The 23,496-nt window shown below is 58.1% G+C and overlaps 4 protein-coding genes across 4 annotated transcripts; 1 reads left to right on the forward strand and 3 right to left on the reverse strand.

Moving 5' to 3' along the window:
* Nucleotides 1-252: 252 nt before the first annotated feature.
* Nucleotides 253-5,021, reverse strand: ENH_00061830 (trypsin, putative; the record flags this gene model as incomplete). The annotated part of the gene is made up of 12 exons (XM_013581988.1): nt 253-367; nt 464-575; nt 782-875; nt 1,265-1,393; nt 1,683-1,907; nt 2,262-2,411; nt 2,623-2,820; nt 2,984-3,075; nt 3,542-3,647; nt 4,099-4,254; nt 4,572-4,849; nt 4,970-5,021. The coding sequence occupies 12 exons, from the start codon at nt 5,019-5,021 to the stop codon at nt 253-255; spliced, it is 1,707 nt and encodes a 568-aa protein (XP_013437442.1).
* Nucleotides 5,022-6,895: 1,874 nt separating this feature from the next.
* On the reverse strand, nt 6,896-14,123 carry ENH_00061840 (hypothetical protein, conserved; the record flags this gene model as incomplete). The annotated part of the gene is made up of 14 exons (XM_013581989.1): nt 6,896-6,955; nt 7,247-8,289; nt 8,451-10,025; nt 10,370-10,513; nt 10,705-10,856; nt 11,002-11,068; nt 11,127-11,592; nt 12,130-12,210; nt 12,527-12,691; nt 12,962-13,031; nt 13,368-13,444; nt 13,615-13,690; nt 13,869-13,948; nt 14,121-14,123. 14 exons carry the CDS (start codon nt 14,121-14,123, stop codon nt 6,896-6,898), a joined length of 4,059 nt encoding a protein of 1,352 aa, XP_013437443.1.
* Nucleotides 14,124-15,034: 911 nt separating this feature from the next.
* Nucleotides 15,035-18,793, reverse strand: ENH_00061850 (ICE-like protease (caspase) p20 domain-containing protein, putative; the record flags this gene model as incomplete). Its single annotated transcript, XM_013581990.1, has 7 exons — nt 15,035-15,539; nt 15,760-15,774; nt 16,619-16,759; nt 17,322-17,450; nt 18,009-18,150; nt 18,391-18,483; nt 18,682-18,793. 7 exons carry the CDS (start codon nt 18,791-18,793, stop codon nt 15,035-15,037), a joined length of 1,137 nt encoding a protein of 378 aa, XP_013437444.1.
* Nucleotides 18,794-22,904: 4,111 nt separating this feature from the next.
* Nucleotides 22,905-23,303, forward strand: ENH_00061860 (hypothetical protein; the record flags this gene model as incomplete). The annotated part of the gene is made up of 1 exon (XM_013581991.1): nt 22,905-23,303. One exon carries the CDS (start codon nt 22,905-22,907, stop codon nt 23,301-23,303), a length of 399 nt encoding a protein of 132 aa, XP_013437445.1.
* Between the last annotated feature and the right edge of the window lie 193 nt (nt 23,304-23,496).

Consider the following 23,496-nt stretch of genomic DNA (forward strand, 5'->3'; position numbering starts at 1 on the left):
CATAAGGCGCCTCCACTAAGAAGCATAAAAAGTCTAGAAGCTTACAAAGGCAGTGAAATACGTAAATAAAGCCGTAATCTTCAACAGCGCAATAGAGCTTGCTTGCTTGCCAAGTTAGTATAGTCCCAGCAGGACTGCTGGCGTAGGCAACGCACGCCAAGGCAGTCAGGCCCCAAACAGACGGCAGCCTCCCGGAAAGGCCGTATCAACTTGTGCGGAAGCTGCGTAAAATGAAAGAGACTCTGTATGAAGTCACAGACCTTCAGACTTATGCGATGGGATAAGATTTCGACTCAAAATTGATTTCAACGCAGACCTCGCAGATGCCGCCTTGAGGATCACCACTTCCTCATGATCCAGGTCAAACCTGTACGTCAAATGTTGCACAGCAAAAACTTCAAAATAAAACTTGGGTTTAAATCTAAATGATGATATTGAAGCAGCATAGTCACTTTCGCCTCACCTCCAGAATTCATCAGTTGACGCCTCTACGAGGTCCTTCAAGTGACGCAGAGTTCTCACTTGCTCGCCATTGAAGGCCACAACTTGTATGTTGTGCAGGTGCTCAAATCCAACTGCAAAAGCATCCCATCACAATTTCCGGGAAAGAGACAATGCAAGGACTTTAGGTTTATTCGAACATACAACAGCCAACATGCAGACGCCACAGGTCATTCATGTACTATTTGACGCGTCGTGTTGTGCTCCTCTCAGATGTCCGAGTGAACTCCAATCAGAACAATTGCAACAGCCGAGCACTCATGCTGGAAACCAAACGCACCGGTAATTTCATGAGCTAACACGTGAGTAAGGATGACACATTGCTGGCCGGGAAATTGCTGCATTCCATGCTGCCAACGATCCAACAGGCGAACCTGAACCACGAACGGAAGGATTTGTAAGCACAATGCGCGCAAAATGTGCAGCGTAGAAAGAGGCCAGCTTCGCGCGTTTCTGTTCTTGAAGAGCTCTTTAACGGGTAGGAAATTTCGACGACAGTTTTAAAATGTAAACACACTCGAACAAATACACCTTGATAGACAAATGAGTTGGTCTGGCCTAACGGTGCTAGCTGATGAGAACGAGAAAAACCTCATCACTGGTAGTCAGAATCGGACAGGCAACATCTATGCACGATATGCCGGCGTCGCGGCGGAAAGCGTCGCTAACAGCTTAGCCAACGTAAAATTATCCCTGCACCAGTGGTCCATAATTTCTGCTGCTCATGAAGATACAACAAATATCTGAGAGAAAAGGTGCGCACCGGTGCCCGGCTCTCGAAGTCGTCGCCATATTCGCTTTTGAGGAAGGGCTCGCTTAGAGGGACGAACACTAAGCCTCCAACAATTAGATACTCCGGGCGAGGGAGGTCGTTAGTAGCTGGAACCAGTAGCTGCACCGTAGCACAAAAACAAACAATGCGGTAAGTAAACAATCAACTATCCACTGGCAATTAATGCTACGAGCATCAGCAATTTTACATCGAAGAAGAACTACATACACCAACAGACACAAATGCAACCACAACCAACATCATTCGAGTACACCCAAAGCCTTCCATATCTTCTTTAAACGGTAAACCCCTGACACAAGTATGCAATCATTGAATTAAAGTTTTAAATCCCGAAAGATAAGCCGCTGCCTTCACTTTCCAGCTGGGTAATCTGCCGATGGATGCTTACATTAACCTTTCCAACTTCGTAAGAGACTTCAAGTTGCTTCCCTCTCCGCAGGATTGTGAGGGAGCATCTGTCTCCCACGAAAAGCTGGGCGAACAACCACGAGAAGAGAATACGCTCGCCATTCCGGAAGGAAACGCTTCCATCAGAAGCCACGCGGTTGCCATTCACAGCTAAGACGATGTCACCGCGTTGCAGCACGTCTCGTGCGTACGACGCTCCATCAACCTGCACAAATCAAAAATGTGCGAAAAACAAGTCCGATCATGAAAAGCCCTTCTGCGATCTGATTCAGATTTTCCCTATCGCCTTACGTAAGAGCCCGAGTCCATCATACCCGCAGCTTCATCATCAGACGTAATGGACTCTGAAAGTGTTCAAGCTCATGCACGCAGACCAGCTTGTATGCTTGTTTGCATGTGTGCGTACAATATACACTCTATTCACATATCCTGCCATCGCGAATGCTAGGCGGTTTATGGGTGCACCAGTGTCAAGTGCGATCATGAGAATCAACGCAACTTTGGTTGAAAATGCAACATCATCTGTGGCGAATGAGTCGTTGAATGGGTTCAAACAAACCTTTTTGACAAGCACTCCCTGTTGTTTTGACTTCAAGCTAAGGGCGCTTCTCATGAACCGATTTTCCAGTTTCTGCCAAGTAAATCCGCAATCCCCGAAACCCGTGTATTTCTTGTGGCGCTGAAAGTCTTCCAGAAAGTGCACCACCACCTGCCCACGCACAAGATAGCAACCCCAAATTCAGATAAGCCAAATGCATGATCGAAAACAGCAGTAGGCAGCTTATAGGCATGTAGCCCTCCAGCAACAGCTCAGCTGCTGCTGCTGCAGTTTCTCCTGGAGTGCCCTTCGGCAGGCATTGCTCCCAACAGGTACTTCTCCGATTTTTTAATATTGCATGGCTTTCTTTGTGCTGTTTTACCTCTGAAGGAATGATGTAACCTATGTTCTCAGTGTCTCCATCTTTGAGACTCTGGAAAGCAATGCCGACGCATTGTTTTTCCTTGTTCAGAGCTGGGCCGCCGCTATTTCCCGGGTTGATTGCCGCGTCAATTTGTATGGCCAAAAGCCAGCAGGAGCCCATGGAATACTGTTGCAAGTCTGTGCGCGAGACAACGCCCTGAAAATAGAAGAATAGCCATACGCACTGGGAGAGCCGGCTGTGTACGAGCGAGGGATAGCCAGCTCGCCTTTTTTTCTTATCTTCTTTTCGATTTATCAAAATGTTAAAACCTACTGCCCATCAACGCTTTATTAGCCCAACGTAGACTTGCCTGCGTGACTGAAGAATTGTCTCCACCTAAAGGATAACCAGCTACCGTGACGGGGTCTTCAAGGGAGGGAGAGGGGCCCCACTCCAGTGGGGGCCCTATGCCTGTAGATCCGCAGAACAAATGAATAAACGGTGATTACCTTAGAGCTTAGATCCGTGAGAGACAAAAAGATCAACACGGCCATGAAATGAGTTTTAACGCAAAGTTTTTGGTCGCAACTTCTACTACGTGAAGCCACAGCATGCGAGCTGTGAAATCTTTCACCCCAAAAAACCCTAAATACAAGCACTGTTTAATTCAAAAAGGCTCCCGTGGTGTCTTCACGCGCTCTACACTAGCATAAGCCATGCAATTGTTAAGTACTGCTCTATTCAGTCACATCTCAACCAAGCTGAGGTGTTGTTAGTTTGCTGCGACGGCAGAGAAGCTTCCTCTAAAGGGCAGTAGAAAATTCAGCCAAGGTATATTTAGGCAGTAACTATGGCCTTTGTCACGAGAACGCTTGCAGCAAAAAATAAATTGTTGATCGTTTTCAAAAAGGATCATTCAAAACCACAAGAGCCATACCATCCCAGAAGTCCGGGTCGTCCACTTGCAGCATCGCGAGGTCGCAGTCCAAGCCAATGCAAATGACCCTGGCCTCGTGCTTTTGGTGGTCACCGCGTCTTCTCACCTGTCACAAGAACATATGCTCATGGCTAGTCAGCTAGCTAGCTAGCCAGCTAGCCAAAAACGGGGAAGGGCAGCACGCGAAATCGCCGCCGCCACGCTAAACAGATGGACACAGAGCTCTATTGCCCAAGAAAATTTGGAGGACTCGCGCCAAAATTTGCACCACAGGAAAGAGCGGCATTTAATTTATTTACTTCCACCACAGTGAGATGCGCATATATCACACAGCACCACATTTTGTTGCACCCATGAAGAAAACTGTAACATATATTTCCACATGGTTGCAGCAAAAAAGAGTATTGCTGTTCCGTGACAAGAATCCCTCATGTGCCTCGACCTAGGGAAAAGAGCAAGGATCACAAACTGCACGAGTTCGGCGAGCAAAATGGGATACACATCAAACATATTTGTTTAGGAGTAAAAAATAAGTAGCAAGGAAACAGAACTGTCACCTGAACCACAGCAGCATTGTCCACTGAGTGAGCGTTTGTGAGTATGCAGTGAGAGCCCCCCGCGTCCACAGTAACGAATCCAGTGCTTGTTGAACTTGTTTGTCGGCGAGTTGTCCATGGCTGGCTGTAGTTGGGCTCACAGTGGGTGCAGAACACCTTCGCGAAACGAAAAGGGAAAAAGTCAAAGAGGAAAAAATAACATCAAAAACGGAAAAATAACATTCAGAATTGGTTTCAAATCTCCATGAAGGCAAAGTTCAGCAATAGGTCAGCGGCGTGGGAGGTAAGAACACGAAAAACGAAAACACAGCACGAAATACCCACATAAAATACAAAGTAGCAGCGGCAAAGTCTCCAAAAGGTGCACTCAAATCTCATAATTGAACGCATAGTTGAATGAAGAACATGCAAATGGATTGTTGCAGAGGCTGTTGCATGCACCAGAGCCAAGGGTGTGGGTGGTTCGTTCCTACCTTGACTACGGACTTGGGTATTTCCGACCTAATAATTGCTTCTTTAGTTTCCGCATCTGACTCCCTGTGCACAGGAAGATAAGCCGAACGGCTAGGGTGGTGCGCGTGGCCGTTGCAGGGGGCCTCTGGCGCGTGGGGAACTGCACTGGTGCCCACGGAGGGGCTCTTGCCGCCAGCCGCAGGCCTCCTGCCTCTCTTGGCCGCGGCCTCCGCTACCACTGAGGCTGCCTCTGCAGCCACGGCTCCATCTGTGGACTTCCGCTTCGACAGGCGAGTTTCTGCGAAACCCACAGAGGCGATCCCACGCACAACACTCCCGCAGCAGCAGCCACACACAACACTCGGGACTCTACAAGAACTGCAGCACAGCTGCTACGCACTGACACGCGAGAGCGGACCTCTCAGCGGCGGGGCGGCCTCGCCACCCTCGGCACTGCCTGAGTTCGGCATTTTTGAGGAAACGCAGGAGAAGCTGCACAAACTGCCGCACTGCCAGCAGAAACGGAACCTTCCAAAAAGTCTAAATGAGTTGCTCCGAAAACAGCAGAAAACCCGCGGAGCGACGGAACGGAAAAGGCGGAGAGGAAGGCGTAGGAACCACGAACGCGTGCTGGAGAGCTGAAGATGAAAATGCAAGATCCAAGCCGCCTTCGTGAGACTTGAAAGGCCCCTTGCATGTGCCTATGCATGCACCTATGCATGAAATAATGCAAGTGAGCTACGGCAGTCGACTCAATGAGACTAAACTGAACGGAAGTGTGGAAAATGCAAACCGACAGGCACCGAATAGACGAATGGCCTGCTCCGTGAGGCCTGTCTTGGTCCAGCTCGCTAGCGCCAGGGGAAAGGAGAAGAAATGAGGCTTAAAGTGGATAATAACAGTACGAGCAATAGAGCAAGGGTGACAAAACATGGAAGGATCGCCTCTTGACTCAATGTGATGAGAAGCGTCGCGCTGCTGGTCTGCACCTGCTGGGGCTCGTTGAAATTTAGTATCGGTAAACGGCAAAATGTGCCCAAAAATGACCTCAATTAAATGAAACGAATTTTACAAAGATGTACACCTAGCCGCAGACAGAATCCTTCTATGCGGAATGGCTTCATGGAAGCCCCGCAGCGCATGCAGCTGGCGCTGCAGCCGAAGTCTCCAGAATTTTTAGAAGAGTAGCGCGCTTTACCCCATTCCTGAACTGCTTTTAACCTTATTCACAACACTAAGATGCCAATTCTCTAAAGTTCCCCAGAGAATAGGGTCTTATCGGCCACTTTGTCAGCCACTAGGGCACGAATTGCATGAAATCCAGTACCTAATAAGTATTGCTGCTTGCACTCGAAGTGAGCAACAGGGAATTGCTGCTGTGGGCCCCGGTGAGCTGCCGCGGGTGCCCGTGAAATGCAGAAGGATTTCGCTGGAACGACAAGAAGGCAGATTCCCCCACAAGGACTCCCGTGTAGAGCATGTAAAGGTAGAGCATTTCAACTCAAGTGGCTGTAGATCACTGAAGTGGACAGTCACACCAAGAATAGGACGCCAATCTTCCGTAATTGACACGCGAAAGAATGCAATTTAGTATGAGAGAAGGCAACACTAATTGGCATTTTCAGAGCAATTAAGGCATACAGCAACAAGTGACAGCAAATGGAGTTCTTGTAGAGGGATGAGCTTCATAGTAAACCTCTTCGTTAAAGCCTCAGCCTAAGTTTAAGCCTGAGCGTACAACTTCAGCTAATTCTCGGGGGCCCCACGGCCCCCCGGGCTTGATGGCTATTCAGGATGGCTGGCTACGCTAGGCTATATTGGGCCGCAATGAAATGCCGCAGAAAAGGCAACATAGAAACAGCAGACCGGCAGCTCAAGCCTCCCTGCGCTCTGCTTTTAAGTGCAGCAACGCGGCCTTTGAGGCTGCCAAACAAAGGCGAGACTTCGAAAAAACTTTCTCCCAACTACAACAAAATTAATCTTGCATTTCGCCTGAGGCGGCCTCTTCTGTGCTACTAACGAAGACAAGCATTTAGGATAAGAAAGTGGCTCATGTGCGTGGAGCTGCGCATGCTTTTTTGCACAAGTGCCCATTCGGAACAACCAAAACTTGTGAAATAAAAGGAGTTGAATAAAACGGGCTAAGACCAGCCCCTGAGAACTGCCCCACACGAGCCAGCCAGTTGGCTGTTTATTTTCTGTACTAGCTGTGACAACTCGGAGTGGGGACCAAGGCAAATGGGCTTCAAAGAAAGCCTCCATGAGAGCTGCAAATGAAACTTCAATGGCTCTAAATAGTTTTTTGAAATAAAGAGGCTTTATTAGCTGAAATGAAGAGGCTTTATTAGCTCTTTGGTTTCGGGGGGCCAGGCGGCAACTTCGGAGGACCCCCTGGAAGCTTTCCCTGTGGGCAGCAGCAGCAGAAGCACAAGCAACACAGACAAAATCTGTAGCAGCAGCAGCAGCAGCAGCAGCAGCAGCAGCAGGAGGTGCGCATGCAAAGCTGCACTACTGCTTTTGAAGAGCTGGCCGGCCACAAGTTGTAGGCGCGTAAAACAAACAAGTGGCAGGAAAATAGTTAAAACTAAATGGAGCAGGAGAAGCCGCAGCAGCACTGCAGCGGCAGAATGGCCGGTGACGCTGCAGCAGCAAAAGCTGCTGCAGTCTCGCCGGCCATTCTGCTGCTATAACTTACCCCTGGAGCTGGGGGTTTCTTGGGGGGCCCCGAGGGGGGTGGCGCTGGCGGTCCTTTCCCTGTAGCTGCTTTGGCGGCCTTTTCTTCTGGGGGGCTGGGAGTTTCATCGGCTGCGTCCTTTGCTGCATCTGCTGCAGCCTTTGCTGCATCTGCTGCAGCCTTTGGTGGGGCCTTCGGGAGGCCCCCTTTTGGGGGCAAGGGCCCCTTCCCCGGGGGAGGGGAGGCCTCCGGGGGCCCCTTGCCAGCGGGGGCAGGAGGGAGTTTTGCTGCAGCAGGAGGGGCAGCTGGCTTCCCCGGGGGAAGAGCTCCTTTTTCTTTCGGGGGGGCCACTGGTGCCTTTTCTTGCGGCGTGGGGGGCCCCTCAGGCCCTTTAGAAGCTGCGGGGGCTGTCGAGGCTTTAGGGGGGGGCCCAGGGGGCCCTTTCGGCTTGCCTGGTGGGGGTCCTGCTTTATCACTGGGAGGCCCTGGGGACTTGCTCGCAGGTGGAGGAGGCCCTCCGGCACCTTTAGGTGGCCCTGGGGGCCCCCCTGGTGGCCCCCCTGGTGGCCCCTTTGGAGGTCCCCCTGGCGGCCCCCCTGGGGGCCCCCCTGGTGGCCCCTTTGGAGGTCCCCCTGGAGGCCCCCCTGGGGGCCCCCCTGGTGGCCCTTTAGGAGGCCCTCCTGGGGGCCCCCCTGGGGAACCCCCTGGTGGCCCCTTAGGAGGCCCTCCTGGGGGCCCCCCTGGGGAACCCCCTGGTGGCCCCTTAGGAGGCCCTCCTGGGGGCCCCCCTGGGGGGCCTCCTGGCGGCCCCTTAGGAGGCCCTCCTGGGGGCCCCCCTGGGGGGCCCCCTGGCGGCCCCTTAGGAGGCCCTCCTGGGGGCCCCCCTGGGGGCCCCTTTGGGGGGCCCCCTGGGGGGGCCCCAGGGGCCTTATCTTTGGCGCCAGGCGGCGCTGGCGGTGCCCCTGCCTTTTCCGTCTGAGACTTCGCAGGGGGAGGACTTGGAGTCTTTTGGGGGCCCCCTCCGGGGGGGGTGGGGGCGCCTGGGAGAGAGGCCTTTGAAAGAGCTGAAGATTGCACATGAATTGCCACACAAGCTGCCTTGTTTGCCACTCACTAGTGCAGCAGCAGCAGCCTCTCTGCTGCAGCGACAGAGAAGACAAGCAGCAGAAAAAAAGGAGCTAAATTGAGCTGAATTCATCAAACAAAAGAAAAAGTCTAGCCTTACGTGGGCCCTTTGACTTCAGATCCCCCGTGTCTTTCCCCGGAGGCCCCGGAGGCTTTTTAGCTGCTTCGCTGTCTTCGCTGCTCTTTGCTGCAGGAGAGGACTCCGTTCCTTTTGAGAGAGGGGGGCCCTTCTTCGCTCCGGGGGGCCCCGAGGGGGGCCCCCCTGGGGGCCCCGACGGGGGCCCTGCAGGAGGTCCCGAGGGGGGACCCCCTGGAGGCTTCGATGGGGTTCCCGCTGGGGGCTTTGATGGGGGCCCCGTAGGGGCGCCCGAGGGGGGCTTCGACGGGGGCCCCGCGGGGGCCCCCGTGGGGGGCCCCGTGGGGGGCTTCGAGGGGGGCTTTGACGGGGGCCCCGACGAGGGTTTCGGGGGGCCTGCGGAGGCGGGCGGGGCAGGGGCCCCCGAGGGGGGCCCCGTTGGAGCCTTTGCTGGAGGCTTCGATGGGGGGCCCCCCGGTGGGGGCCCCCCTTCTCCTTCAGCTTTGCCGGCAGGCGCGCCAGGAGACTTACCCGGAGGAGCAGAAAGAGATTTAGAAGTAACTGCAGGAACAGTCCGGGTTGCTGCAGGCAGCCCCGCAGGTTTGCCCGCTGGGGGGGCCCCCGGTTTGGCTCCCGGTGGGGCTGGGGGCCCCCCTTTCGCAGCCGAGGGGGGCCCCTCGCCTTTGGCCGCTGGAGGCCCCGGTGGTCCATCTCCCTTAGCACCCGGAGGACCAGGAGGTCCACTGGTCTTTCCGCCAACGGGGGTGGTCTTGGCCCCTGGGGCCGTGAGGCTTTTGGGGGCTGGTGGGCCATCGGTTTTAGATGTTGGGGGCCCCTCCACCTTGGCTCCGGGGGCCTCCTTCCCCTTAGCTGCTGCTGGGGGCAAGCCCCCTTTGCCTGCTGGGGGCCCCTCAGCCTTTGAAGCTGAAGGTTCTTTCCCCTTTGCTGCCAGGGGCCCCTCGCCTTTGGCGCTGGGGGCCCCCTTGGTCTGGGCCGTGGGGGGCCCCTCGGCTTTGGGCGGCGAGGGGCCCCCCGTCTTGGCTGGAAGGGTACTGGCCGGCTTGGCTCCCGGCGGCGCAGCAGCAGCTGCATCCTTTTTTGCTGCTGGAGAGGGGACCGTTTTGACTCCTGGGGGCCCCCCAGGGCCTTTCGCTGCATCCCCTGGGGGCCCCCCTTTGGCCCCCAGGGGGCCCTTGCCGGCGGCTCCCGGGGGCCCCGATTTGGCGGCCTCGGGGCCTTTTGCTGCAGCCTTGGCTGCTGCTGGTGCTGCTGCTGCTGCTGCAGAGTCCTGCTCGGGGGGCCTCTTTATGGGTACAGTGCCGAACTTGGGCTTAAAAGGCTCAGAAGGGGGGGGGGCACTGTTGGGGCTGGGGGGCTTCGAGGCCTTCAAAGTACCCTCTTTGGGGAATCCCGGGGGCCCCCCGGCCTTCTCCCCGGGGCCCTGCTTGGGGGCCCCCGCCACAGGAAGGCTGGAGAAGGGTTTTCTGCTTTCGGGCTCTGCTGTCAAGTCTGCTGCAGAAAGTGCTGAGCTCTGGGCGCTCAAGGGGCCCCTCCGCTCCCCGTCCTTTTCTCTTTGCATGTATGCTTCTCGCGCGGCCACTGCAGCGCAGCAGCAGCAGCAGCAGCAGCAGCAGCAGCAGCTCAGCCCCGGCCAGAGAATGCGCCCAGAATTGCCCCAAAAGCCACTGACACACGGCAGCCTTCTTTGCCCCAGTGAGCACCACCAACAGCAAACTTGACTACAGGCAACTGCAGCGACTGACGCTAGGCCTGCAGCAGCATCAACAGCAGCAGCAGCAGCAGGAACAGCAGCAACAGCAACAGCAGCAGCAACAACAACAGAAACACCAGCAACAGCAGCAGCAACAGCAGCAACAGCAGCAACAGCAGCAGCAGCAGCAGCAGCTGCAGCAGCAGCTGCAGCAGCAGCAAAAGCTGCGCACCTTCCTGTTCAATGTCCGCGCGGAGTCGGGTTTCCAAAGTGTACTGGGTTGCCTCTGAAATGGAGGGCCGCACAATGCTGGGGTCTTGTGCTTCAATGGCTCGCAGCTTTATTGCGGGGGGAGTCGCTTGCCACCGGTCGGAGGCTGCATGCAGCGGCAAACTTGCTAGGGTTTAGGGTTTAGGGTTTAGGGTTTAGGGTTTAGGGTTTGGGGTTTAGGGTTTGGGCTGTGGCAAAGAGCAGCGGCTGGCGCAAGGCGGAGAAGCTGCTGCGGTTGCGCAACGCAGCCGCAGCAGCAGCAGCAGCTGCAGCAGCAGCAGCAGCAGCAGAGCTCACCCCCCAGAAGCAGCCACTCTCTGTTGTAAGTGGCTGCTGCCATCCACTTCAAGTCCCGGGGACTTCTTTTCCACACAAATCTGTTCAGCAGCCAAGACCTGTCGTTGGTGGCCACGGCCAGCCAGCGGAGGTCAAGGGGGCAAAACTCCCACCTGCGCGCAGCAGCAGCAGAGTCTTGGGGCTGCATGCATGCTGCTGCTGCTGCTGCTGCAGCACGAAGCAGCCCCTGCGGCCCCACAGCCAAAACGCAGCAGCAAACAAACGCAACAAACTCCCGCTGCATGCACCAGCGGGTACCTGTCGCTCATCTGCAGCCACGCGTCGTCCTTTGTCGCCGCCGCCAGCCACCGCAGGTCCAGGCTGGCTGAGCAGCAGCAGCAGCAGCAGCAGCAGCAGCAGCAAAGGCACTCAGCAGCAGCGACAGCGTGCAGCCGGGGCCAACACGCGATCAACAACAGCTACGCTCAACAGCTGCAGCAACAGCGGCAGCAACACCGGCAGCAGCAGTAGCAGCAGCAACAGCTGCTGCAATAGCTGCTGCAACCGCTGCAGCCACAGCTGCAGCAACAACGGCAGGGACAGCTGCTGCAGCAACAGCCGCAGCAAAGTCTGCAGCGGCAGCTGCTCGAATGGCTGCAGCAACAGCTGCAGCAACAGCTGCAGCAACAGCTGCAGCAACAGCTGCAGCAACAGCTGCAGAAACAGCTGCAGAAAAAGCTGCAGCAACAGCGGCAGCAACAGCGGCCTCAACAGCGGCGACGACAGCTGCTGCAGCAGCTGCTGCAGCAGCTGCAGCAGCAGCAGCTGCTGAGCCCTGCTCGCCTCTCCCAGTGCCGTGGGGCCAAACGCACCTCCCTCTGAGCCAATCTCAGAAGTCTGCGGCTTTTTCTGAAGACAAGAAGCAGCAAAAGCTTTAAAAGCTGCTTCGATTGGCAGCAGCAAAGAGTTCAATAAAACTAATTTGGCTCGCTGCTGCCACTGCCTAGGTGGCTACTTATCTTTGTCTTCCCACTATTATTTATTTGTTTATATTTTGTTTGGCTGTGAGCAGCAAGCTGCTGCTGCCAACTAGTCCTGTGCTCGCTGCGCCAACCGACCGCCAGCTAGCTGCTAGCTAGCTGTTAGCTAGCTGTTAGCTAGCTGCTAGTTAGCCGCTAGCTAGCTGTTAGCTAGCGGTTACATAGCTGCTAGCTAGCTGTTAGCTAGCTGTTAGCTAGCTGTTAGCTGGTTGCTAGCTAGCTGCTAGCTAGCTGCCAGTTAGCTGGTAGGTAGCTGCCAGCTAGCTGTTAGCTAGCTGCCAGCTAACTGCTAGCTAGCTGCCAACTAGCTGCTAGCTAGCTGCTAGCTAGCTGCTAGCCAGCTCTGGGCAGCAGCAGCAGCGCAGAAGAAAAGTGCTGCGAAATATGCCAAAGACAGAAAACTCACCGCGCCCGTTGCAGCGGCTAAGCCGCAGTCCCCAGCTTTGCGTTTTAGCTGCTCCGTGGCTGCGTAGAGCCGCCGGTCGTGCTGCAGCAAAAACCCAGCAGCAGCAGCAGCAGCAGCAGCAGCAGCAGCACAGACACAAGGTGACCTCCTAACGTCTGGTAAATCTCACAAATAACATTAATGGGGCAGCGCTGTGAACAAAGCCAGCCCCATCGCCAGCGCAAATAACTGTAAGCTGCAACGTGACTCCTGTTCTGCACTGTGCATGCATGCATGCATGCATGCATGCATGCATGCATGCATGCACGCATGCATGCATGCACCGTCCAATATATGCATGCATGCATGCATGCATGCATGCGTGCATGCATGCATTCTGCATGCATGCGGGGCTGACCACTGGGCAGGCTGCGACCATGGCGAGGATTTCGGGGACGCGGGAGATGATGGGCTCTGCTGCGCTGCTGCCCAAAAGCCCCAAAATGTTGGCCACGAGGGTCACCAGTTCTTTTGCGTCGGAGGCGGTGGGCGAGTAGAGGCCCGCGCAGCGCGTAGCGTACGCCTGCAGCAGCAGCAGCAGCAGCAGCAGCAGCAGCAGCAGATGCGCAGGTGGGCTGCAGCGAGCGGCAGAGAGAGCAGGCAGCTGGGATCCAGGAGAAGCAACTGCTTCTCCCTTGCTGCTGGGGGCCCCCAAGGGGCCCCGCGGGGATCGCAGCTGCTGCTGCAGCGCAGCAGCTCGTCTGCTGCGCAGCAGACTAAAGGTGCAGCAAGCTGCTGCGGACTGGCGGCCCGGGGCCCCACAGCCTGCTGCTGCAGCAACGCAGCTGCTTACCCGCAAGTTCCGCAGCTGCACTTCAGCTGCATAGTTCTTCTGGAAAAGAGCTTCCAGGCTGGCTCCAATGCTGCAGCAAAAGCAGCAGCAGCAAAATGCCTCAGACTCTTCTTGAGACAGTCACAGCAGCACAGCAGCAGCCCAAGGGGCCTACAGGCAGCAAACAGTTGCCGCAGCAGCCTTCTGCTCGCAGCCCTGCTGCTTGCAACAACCCTGCGCAGCGGCTACAGCTGCTGCGCTGCTGCAGCAGCAGCGCTGCTGCAGCAGCGGGTGCAGGCCTGCTGCAGCAGCTGCAGCTGCTGCGGCCGCAGCAGCAGCAGCAGCAGCAGCAGCAGCACAGCTGCTGCTGCAGCTGCTGCGGCGGCGGCCCCCGCTGGAGAAGCCAGTGTTGGGAATTGGGACTCACGTCTTGTTTTCATATTCAAGTCTGTTTCTTTCTGCGTTGACTGTCTTGTAAAGATATTCCCAGTCTTGGACCTCGCCCTGCACAGGCAAAGAAAGCAGCACACAAGCTGCAGCACGGGCTGCGCCTAACAGCAGCAGCAGCAGCAGCACAAGCAGCAGCATCAGCAGCAGCAGCGGCAGCAGCAGCAGCAGCAGCGGCAGCAGCAGCAGCGGCGGCAGCAGCAGCAGCAGCAGCAGCAGCAGCTCACTGAAGATGGGTTATGGGCCTGAGGCCGAGAGCGGCTGTTGTACCCAACATAGCCGCGCAGGGGCGGAAGCGCGGCGCTGCAGGCAGCCACAGAGAAGAGGCGCAGCAGCAGCAATAAAGGGTGTGGCCCGCAGCAGCGGCGCAGCAGCAGCAGCAGCGGCGCAGCAGCAGCAGCAGCGGCTGCAGCAGCAGCGGCTGCTGCAGCAGCAGCGGCTGCTGCGTGCAGCCAAAAGCAGCAGGCCAGGGGCCGCGCACTTGGGGGCCTCTTCAGCAGCTTTGGCCGCGCGAGCCCTCCTGTAGAAGGCGCTGCAGAGCGCGTCGTCTTGCCTCGCCCGCTGCACACAGCAGCCCGCATGCATGCAGCGAGCCTGTGGGGCCCGGGGGCTGCAGCTGCGTGACCAGTGGTCACGAGTGGTCACGAGCGGTGACCAGTGGTCACCGGGGTGACCAGTGGTCAGCGGTGGTCTGGCGGCGGCTGTCGAGCCCGCGGGACAGCCAGGGGCTCACCATTTCGCCGCATTCGCCGCACAAGACCCCACGCCACTCCCGGAGGCTCCTAAGGGATTACTTTGAAGTAAAAAAGATAACAACTTCTGTTTGGAAAAGATCAGGGAAGGCGCCGCGCAGCTGCAGCTCGCGGCGGCCCCGGCGGCGCCGAGGCGGATCACGCGTGGACGGGGAGAAAGGGAGGCCACGAGAAAGGAATTTTGGGAAATAAAAGGATAAAATATGGAAAATTAAGACTTTCTTTCAGATTTTTGCGGGAAAATACCCAGTCGAACGGCGGCCGGGGGCCCGAGGCCCTGGCCTGGGCAGCTCGACTTGTGCAGGATCGCCAGGCCGACGGACTGCGGCTGGCTAGGGGCAGTGGGGGGCTAATTTAGTTCTTTTTCCGCTAGAAAACTGCTTGCAAACATTTAAAAGTCTTTTAATTGCCAATTAGCTTCTTTAACGCGCTCTCCGGGGCCGAGACTGCTGCCTGCCAGCCCTGCAGCCACCCGCGCGCGGCGCTGCGCCGAGTGTACGTACACCTCAAGTGCCAGCAGCAAACTAGCGCCACTCTTAACAAATACTCTTAGAAACTAGCAGCAGCTTTGCCTTTAAAGGCCGCTAGCGCGTGGCTGCTGCTGCTGCGGCCTTCTAGCAGCGCGCCGGAGAAGCAAACAGCAGCAAAAAGCGACCAGTGGACCACTCCCTCTGCTTGACTAGTTTGCTGCTGCAGCATCAGCTAAAAGCCCTGCCGCTGCTGCCTCGCTGCGCCGCAGCGAGGCCCCCCGCGCCCCCAGCCTTGCAGCAGCAGCAGCAGCAGCTGCTGCTGCTGCTGCTGCCGCTAGTGCTCGCTGTGCAGCCAAAATTAGTTCTCTGTGGGGTTTAAAATCTATTGCGGGGGCCCCCAGGGCCCGGGCCCCACAGCGCCGCAGTCAGTCTGGCGTGGCCTCGTAAATGGGGGGAGGGGAGGCATCGTAAATGGGTATTTTTTTTTCTTTTAGACCTCGCTTGCTGTGTTTGCGGGCACCAGGGGGGCCCCCGGGGGCCCCCGGGGGCCCCGGGGGGCCCCCCTGCTGCTGCTGCTGCTGCTGCTGCGCAGCCAGTTGCTGCTGCATCACCAGCCGCGCGAGCTCGCTCGCCTGCGGCGCCACGTCCTGCAGCTTCCGCAGGTGGGCCTGATAGGCTGCATTACTTGCTGCTCCCAAAGCTGCTTCTGCACTAGCTTTATCACTAATGTGTTTTGCTGCTGCTGCTATGTAAGCTTCCCTAGCAGCAGCAGCAGCAGCAGCAGCAGCAAGCGCGGGGCTGCCCTGCTGCGGCGGCGCCCCGCCGGCGCCCCTCCCCCGCGCTGCTGCTGCCGCTGCTGCTGCTGGGGAGGCGGCGCCCGGCTGCTGCTGCAGCAGCTGCTGCTGCTGCTGCTGCTGCTGCTGCACCAGCAAAGTGCTGCCTGGGGTATACATAAACCCCACACCTTGGCTTCTCAAAACCCTCAAGTCCCTGGGATCGGGAGGCGGCGGTGGGGAGTCCCCGCTGCTTCTGCTGGCAGCACAGTCCGCTGGGTCTCGCTGGGGGCCCCCCTCCTGCTGCAGCGGGGGGCCCCACCTGCCTCCCGCTGCAGCAGCAGCAGCAGCAGAAAGCCCTGCTGCTGCCAGCGGCTGCTTCGGAGCAAACGTCTCGTAAGACGCCACCGTCTCTCGCGAGCTCTGCCGCTCCTGCACCAGGCGGTAGCACTCCGCCGCGCTGTACGGCTGCTGCTGCTGCTGCTGCTGCTGCTGCTGCTGCTGCTGCTGCTGCTGCTGCTGCTGGGCGAAGTGCGAGGAAGGCGGCAGCGAGCTGCACAAGTAGGGGCCCCCCGAGGGCCCCGGACTTATGCTGCGGGGCCCCGAAAGGGCCCCACAAGTGAGGGCTAGCCAGGCCCTTGCGGGGTCAAAGAAAGAATAGCCCTCCATGTATTCTACTTGGGGGGCCCCTTGGGGGGCCCCTGCGGGGGCCCCCGAGGGGGGCCCCCAGGGGGCCCCCTCGCCTGGCCTGATGGTGCAGCAGGCTGCGCTCAGTCGCTCCGTCGCCGTCAGCGCTGCAGCAAAGGCCTGCTGCGCCCGCCCCTCCCTGCTGCTGCTGCTGCTGCTGCTGCTGCTGCTGCCAGCAGCAGCAGGAGACGCAGGCGGCGGAAAGGCAGCAGGCCACCCCACAGAATAGAAAGCGTCTTCAAAGGAGGCGTTCCCGCCCGTGTGCACTGTCAGCTCCGGCATTTGGTCCAGCGCAAACAGACGGCTGCAGCAGCAGCAGCAGCAGCAGCAGCAGCAGCAGCAGCAGCAGCGCAGCAGCAGCAGGTAACAGCCAAGAACCACAAGCCGCAAGCTGCATGCAGCCTTCCCCCACAAACTGGAACATAAAAATGGGGTGCTGGAACTATGAACTAAAGGGAAAGGGACAGAGCTCCCCGCTGCTGCTGCTACTGCTGGCACCACCTCTGCTGCTGCTGCTGCTGCTGCTGCTGCTGCTGCTGCTGCGCTCACTTCCACTTGAGGTCCCGCATGCGATTCCTGACTCTGTCGATGAGGGCCTGGTAAGAAACGCGGCGGCCCCTCGAGGCATTTGCGGGGCCGAAGAGCTCAAGGAGGACAGACACGAGGCACCAGGTGAACACCCCTAGCAGCAGCAGCAGCAGCAGCAGCAGCAGCAGCAGCAGCAGCATGAGTAGCAGCAGCAGCAAACCCAGCGCCAATTTGTGGACTCAACTAATAGTAAAAGCACCACCAGCTGCGGACTGCTACTCCCAGTCAGCTGCAAAGCATCGAGACTCGCCCAACAGCTAGCTAGCTAGCTAGCTGGCTAGCTGCGCAGCCGTGTAGCTAGCTATCTAGCTAGCTGGCTAGCTGGCTAGCTGGCTAGTTGAACAGTCGCGTAGCTAGCAAGCTAGATGGCTAGCTAGATGGTTAGCTATCTAGCTGGTCGGGAGCGTAGCTAGCCTGCCAACTAGCTAGGTAGCTAACTAACTCTCCAGCTCGCCAGCCGGCCAGCTAGCTAGCTAGCTAGCTCGCCAGCCAGCTAACTAACTAAGTAGCTAGCGAACTAGCAGCCAGCTAGCCAGCCAGCCGGCCAGCTAGCTCGCCAGGCAGCACCCAGCCAGCCAGCTAGCTAGCTAGCTGGCTAGCTAGCTAGCTAGCTGGCTGGCTAGCTAGCTAGCTAGGTGGCTAGCTAGCTAGCCAGCTTGCGCACCGTGGACCACTGGCTTTCCGCCCTCGGAGGCCGTGATGGAGGGCGCGAAGAGGGGAGGCCCTTCTCGAGAAAGTCGAACTGGAAGTTCGAGAGAAGGAAGTGCTGCTTCGACGGCCACTTGGCTCCACGCTGTACGTACACCCCAGCGCCCAGCTGTGCGTACACCTCAGCGCCCAGCTGTACGTACACCCCAATGCCTGCACCCCGCTGTACGTACACCCCGCCTCAGCTGCAGCGACCCCCGCCGACTCCGCGCTCCCACCGCACAAGCAGCAGCAGCAGCAGCAGCAGCAGCAGCAGCAGCGGCGGCGGGGGGAGCCCGACCGCAGCAGCGACAGGTGAAAGGAACAAGCAGCAGCAGCAGCGTGACGGGAGGCAGGGCAGCAGCAGCAGCAGAACGGGAAGACAAATGGCAGCAGCAACAAGGCGGGAAGCCAATCACCAGCAGCAACAAAGCGAGGAGCCAAACAGCAGCAACAGCAGCAGCGGCAGAACAGGAAGCCACGCCGCAGCAGCAGCAGCAGCAGCAGCATCATCATCAGCATCATATTAGCATCATCATCATCAGCATCATCATCATCATCATCATCATCATCATCATCAGCAGCAGCAGCAGCAGCAGCAGCAGCAGCAGCAGCAACAGCAGCAGCAGCGGCAGCAGCAGCAGCAGCAGCAGCAGCAGCGCACGTGCTGCTGCCAAGAGGTAGGCCTTGCTGTTGCCAGTGAGCGGCCTGGAGGCGCAAAGGACAGGACACCTGACGGCGTTGGCCGAGGAGATCTCCACGCAGGGCAGGTACAACCGCGGCCGCACGCGCTGCGCCTGCATGTCTGCAGCAGCAGCAGCAGCAGCAGCAGCAGCAGCAGCAGCAGCAGTGGCAGTAGCAGCGTGTGGCAGCAGCGGCAGCAGCGTGCGGCAGCAGTGGAGAGAGAGGACACTGCAGCGCGACGGCTGCAGCGGCTACTTTGGGCAACGTCAACCAGAAAAGAGCAGCACTGAAAGGGCAGCAGCAGCAGCAGCAGCAGCAGCAGCAGAAGCAGCAGCAGCAGCAGCAGCAGCAGGAAGGCTCACTAGGGTCTAGCCACACATTCGAGTTGTAGCTCGCGCGCTGCATGCGGTTCGTTGGGTCCGTGAGGAGCGGCCACAGCCCCTTCTGCTTAACTCCTGCAGCAGCAGCAGCAGCAGCAGCAGCAGCAGCAGCAGCAGCGTTCTTCCTATTACCAGCAGCAGTATACATCTTCAAAACGAACAAATTGTATATAATATGCATGCAGTTGGGCCAGCAAAGCAGTTGCTCATGCCCCCCTTTAAAAAAGCCCGTCAACTGCGTGCATGCATGCGGAAGCAGCTAGAAAGCCCCACCTTTGATGAAGGTCCAGACGCTGCCGGTGCCCGCGGGGTCCAAAATTGTTTGGCAGCCACAAGTGTCCAAAATCATACAGACATGCACCTGCGGCGCCACGCTTAGCAGCATCTGCACACAGCAGCAGCAGCAGCAGCAGCAGCAGCAGCAGCAGCAGCAGCAGCGGCGGCGGCGGGGTGTGCATGGCAGCGGCAGCAGCTGCAGGGCAGGCGCGCAGGGGGCATCACGAACACCAACAGCAGCAGAACCGCAAGCAGCAGCAGCAGCAGCTGCTGCTGCAGCAGCAGAACCGGCAGCAGCAGCAGCAGCAGCAGCTCCGTTGAGGCTGCGCAGTGTGCAAAGGGAGCTTCTGTGGGGTGTACAGACACCCCACGGCCGCCCCGTGCATGCAGGGAATCTGCTTTTTGTTCCCAATTGAATAATACTTACATAATACATTAAATATATTTATTTAAATTCATTTAACATATTTTTGAACTTTAAATAAATTTAAAAAGATGCCTCAAGAAAAGGCATTTGCTGCTGCTGCTGCTGAGCAGCACACTGCAGCAGCTCTGCAGCACACAAACGGCTGCGGCGCTGCAGCGCGCGGCGCCTCTAAACCCTAAACCCTAAACCCTGAACCCTAAACCCTAAACCCTAAACCCTTTTGGGATGGGGACCAACCTCTTTGAGGTGAATTGTCAGCAGCAGATTTGCATCTTCTTCGCTGCCTAAAGAGTCAAAGTCCACCGGCAGCAAAGCCTCATCGTAGCCTGAGCAGCAACCCTAAACCCTAAACCCTAAACCCTAAACCCTAAATTTGAAGAAGCTAAACCCTAGACCCTAGGCCCTAGGTCTCAGACCCTAAACCCTAAACCCTAAACCCGTCCAGCAGGACTCCTACGGCCTATAGTTCCCTCTGTGAGAAACTTTGCCAGGGAAGCCTAGGGTTTAGGGTTTAGGGTTTAGGGTTTGGGCCCAAGGGTCTAGAACTTTTGCGGCTTAGTAATTAGGGTTTTGACGCAGAGAGTGACGCTTTGTGTGCTCGTCATTACGGCTAGTGCTGCTGCTGCTGCTCCTTCTGCTCGTGCTGCTGCTGCTGCTGCTTGTGCTGCTGCTGCTGCTTGTGCTGCTGCTGCTGCTGCTGCTGCTTCACCTTCTCCCTCGTAGGCTGAGAGGTTGTCGACTTGAGTGCTGTGGCCACTGAAGTAAAAGAAAAGCCTGGAAGCAGCAAGCAGCAGCAAACGCATGCAAGCAGCAGCAGCAGCAGCAGCAGCAGCAGCATGCAGCCCCAAACCCTCCCCGCTGCTCTGCCCTGCTGCTGCAGCGCAGCAGCTGCCGAGGCACCATCCACAAATATACCGAAATATGCACCAGCAGCAGCAGCAGAAGCAGCAGCAACGGCAGCAGCAGCAGCAGCAGCAACGGCAGCAGCAAGGAGGCAAGGAGGCACATGTTCAGGTGCAGTCCTAAGGAGGCAACTTTGAAGACTAGACTCATATAAACACAGCAACAACAGCAGCAGCAGCAGCTGCTGCTGCTGCTGCCGTTGCTGCTGCTGCTGCTGCTGTTGCTGTTGCTGTTGCTGCTGCTGCTGTTGCTGCTGCTGCTCTGCCCACCTGTCGCCGGGCATTGCGTCTCTGACGAGCCAGTTGAGAGCGCTGCAGCAAAAGCAGCAGGAAGCAGCAGCAGCAAATTCGGAGGATAAGCAGCAGCAAATTCAGCTAATAAGCAGCAGCAAATTAAGACACCAAATAAATGGATAAAAGCGCAAAGCAGCTAGGGAATGCAGCAGCTAAAGGCCACGCAGCAGCAGCACGGAGCCGCAGCAGCAGCAGCAAGAGCGAGTCCCAACAGCAGCAGCAGCAGCAGCAGCAAGAGCGCGTCCCAACAGCAGCAGCAGCATCAGCACGAGCGCGCAATCGCAAAAGCAGCAGCAGGAGCGAGTCTCAGCAGCAGCAGCAGCAGCAGCAGCAGGCGGAGCGAGCCCCAGCCGCAGCCGCAGCCGCAGCCGCAGCAGCATCAGCTGCTGCTGCTGCTGCTGCTGCAGCAGCAGCAGCAAAGAGAGGCGCACATAAGGATGTTTTGCTTCGTGGGCTGCGTGGGCAGCGAGGGGTTTGGCTGCAGCTGCTCGAGTTTGCTGACGTCGACTGTGGGGTGCAGCACGAGCCCCTTGGGGTGGGGCTTGGGCTTGCTGCTGCTGCTGCTGCTGCTGCTGCTGCTGCTGCTGCTGCTGGTGGGGCGCGGCAGGCGGCCGCTGCTGCTGTTGCTGCTGCCGCGGTAGGCCGAGTCCGGCAGCGCGTCGCTCAGCAGCAGCACATTGTCCGGACTCAGCTGCAGCAGCTGCACTAATGCATGCGCCAGCAAGTGGCAGTCATTTGCTGCTCCCCGCAGCGCGAAGTTGGGGCTTCGGGTGTACGTACACCCCACCACCACGGCCCGGCTCACGCCCCACACGCGGCCCCGCCGCCCCCCCCTGCTGCTGCTGCTGCTGCTGCTGCTGCTGCTGCTGCTGCTGCTGGGGCCCGCGGTGTCCGCCTGCGGCGCGCCCGCCGCGCCCGCGAACGCGCCCCGCTGCTGCTGCTGCTGCTGCTGCTGCTGCTGCTGCTGCGCTCTTGCTGCTGCGCAGGCGGCCGGCAGCGAGCTGCGCGCCCCCGCTGCAGACAGCGGGAAGTTCGCAGGCACTGTCGAGTAACTCAGCGGCGGCTTCACTTGCTGCTGCTGCTGCTGCTGCTGCTGCTGCTGCTGCTGCTGCTGGGTGTAGAAGTGCAGCAGGTCGTGCTGCGGCAGCGAGTACGACGCGCAAGTTTGGTGCAGCCGCTCAGGCCCCGCTGCTGCTGCTGCTGCTGCTGCACTTGCTGCTGCTGCTTGCTGCAGCGCGGAGGCCACAGAGGGCTCCGTCGACAGCAGCCGCTGCTCCCGCTGCAGGATCCGCTGCTCCTGCTGCTGCAGCGTCGCCAGCAGCTGCGCATGCGGATCGTCCTGCAGCAACGGCTGCTGCTGCTGCTGCTGCTGCTGCTGCTGCTGCTGCCCGTAGACGAGCTGCGATTTCACGGGGTAGGTCAGAAGCCACTCCTGCTGCTGCGCTGCTGGTACATCAGCCCCCTGCACTGCCCAGGCCGGCTGCTGCTGCTGCTGCTGCTGCAGCAACAGCTCTTGCTGCTGCAACTCCTGCTGCTGCAGCTGCAGCTGCTGCTGCAGCTGGAACTGCTGCTGCTCATCAGTGGTGGAGTAGCTGTGCGCAACGAGCGGAGGCGTGAATTGCTGCGTCCACGCCTGCTCCTTTGGCTGCTGCTGCTGCTGCTGCTGCTGCAGCTGTTGCTGCTGTTGCTGCTGCTGCTGCTGCCACGCAGCCTGCTGCTGCTGCTGCTGCAACTGGTGCTCTTCCTGTGTCACTGTTATTACGGGCGTTGGCAGCAGCTGCTGCTGTTGCTCTATTTGCTGCTGCATTGTGGCAGGGCTGGGCCCGAGTCCGCAGCAGTGTGCAGACGGCAGCAGCAGCAACAGCAGCAGCAGCCGAAAGCAGACAGCTCCTAAAGAGCAAGATGTATATTAGTGCAGGAGGGCAGAGCTGCTCCAATTCGCCGCAGTCGCTGTGCTGCTGCTGCTGCTGCTGCTGCTGCTGCTGCTGAGTCGGAGGCGGCCGACACGGAAGCGCTGCAGTCATGCGCTGCTGCTGCTGCAGCAGCGGCAGCAACTGGCTTCACGACTCTACAAATGAGTCTGCGGGTTTGCAAAAAGGAACAAAATTTCTAAAGGCTGGTCGCTGCTGCTGCAGGGGTCTGCTGCAGCAGCAGCAGCAGCAGCGGCAGCAGCAGCAGCAGCGGACCAGCGCCTGTACCCCAGTAGGAGCCGCTGCGTATCTGCTGCAGCAGCAGCTCGCAGCAGCTTCTTTTTGCAAGATATTTAGAGTTTAGAATTAAAAAACAAAAAGAAACTTGGTTTTAATATTCAAATTAATCAACAGAGAAGCCACCAGAAGGCACAGGCGCGGGGGCCCGCAGCAAATCCAGCCCCAGCCTTCTTGCTGCTGCTGCAGTTTGCTGCTGTCTGTCTGTTTTCAAGTTCTTATTCGGCCTTTGCTAGCAGCTACAGCTCCTGCTGCTGCTGCTGCTCTTACTTGCTGCCCCCACAGCAGCAGCAGCAGCTGCTGCTGCAGAAGGCTGCTGCTGCCCAGACAGCAGAGCTCAGCATTTGCTGCAGTGTACATACAGTGCAGCAAGCCAGTGCCAAGGCCAAAATGCTGGAAGAACAAGAGGCTTCTTATGTTGAGCTGCTGCTGCTGCTGCAGCAGCAGCAGCAGAACCCCAAAGTCCTGCTTCCGGTGCTGCAGCTCGTGCTGCAGTGCAGCGGGGACCCCGACTTCATCCGCTTCCTCATTAGTGGCCTTGCTTCCACCAAGGAGCACCAAAACAAGCAGCAGCAGCAGCAACAGCAGCAGCAGCAGCAGCAGCAGCAGCAGCAGCAGCAGCAGCAGCAGCAGCAGCAGCAGCAGCAGCGGCAAGCTGTTGTGCAGGGGCTGCGCCGCCTGCTGCGGCTCGTAGGCGGCAAAGACGGCAGCCTTTCTGCGCTGAGCACAGAAATCCTAATTAACTTAACAGCAAACGAAACCCTGGGTAAGCTAAACCCTAAACCCTAAACCCTAAACCCTAAACCCTAAACCCTAAACCCTAAACCCTAAACCCTGTGCTGGCTTCACCCGAGTCGCCGCTGCGGTGCTTGCGCAGCTGAACTTATGCTGGAGGAGTACAAAGACATGATGAGCTTGCTGCTGCTGCTGCTGCTGCTGCTGCTGCTGCTGCTGCTGCTGCTGCTGCTGCTGCTGCTGCTGC

The sequence above is a fragment of the Eimeria necatrix genome, genomic scaffold, assembly GCF_000499385.1.
Source record: "Eimeria necatrix Houghton genomic scaffold, Enh_scaff53, whole genome shotgun sequence".
Taxonomy (NCBI): domain Eukaryota; phylum Apicomplexa; class Conoidasida; order Eucoccidiorida; family Eimeriidae; genus Eimeria; species Eimeria necatrix.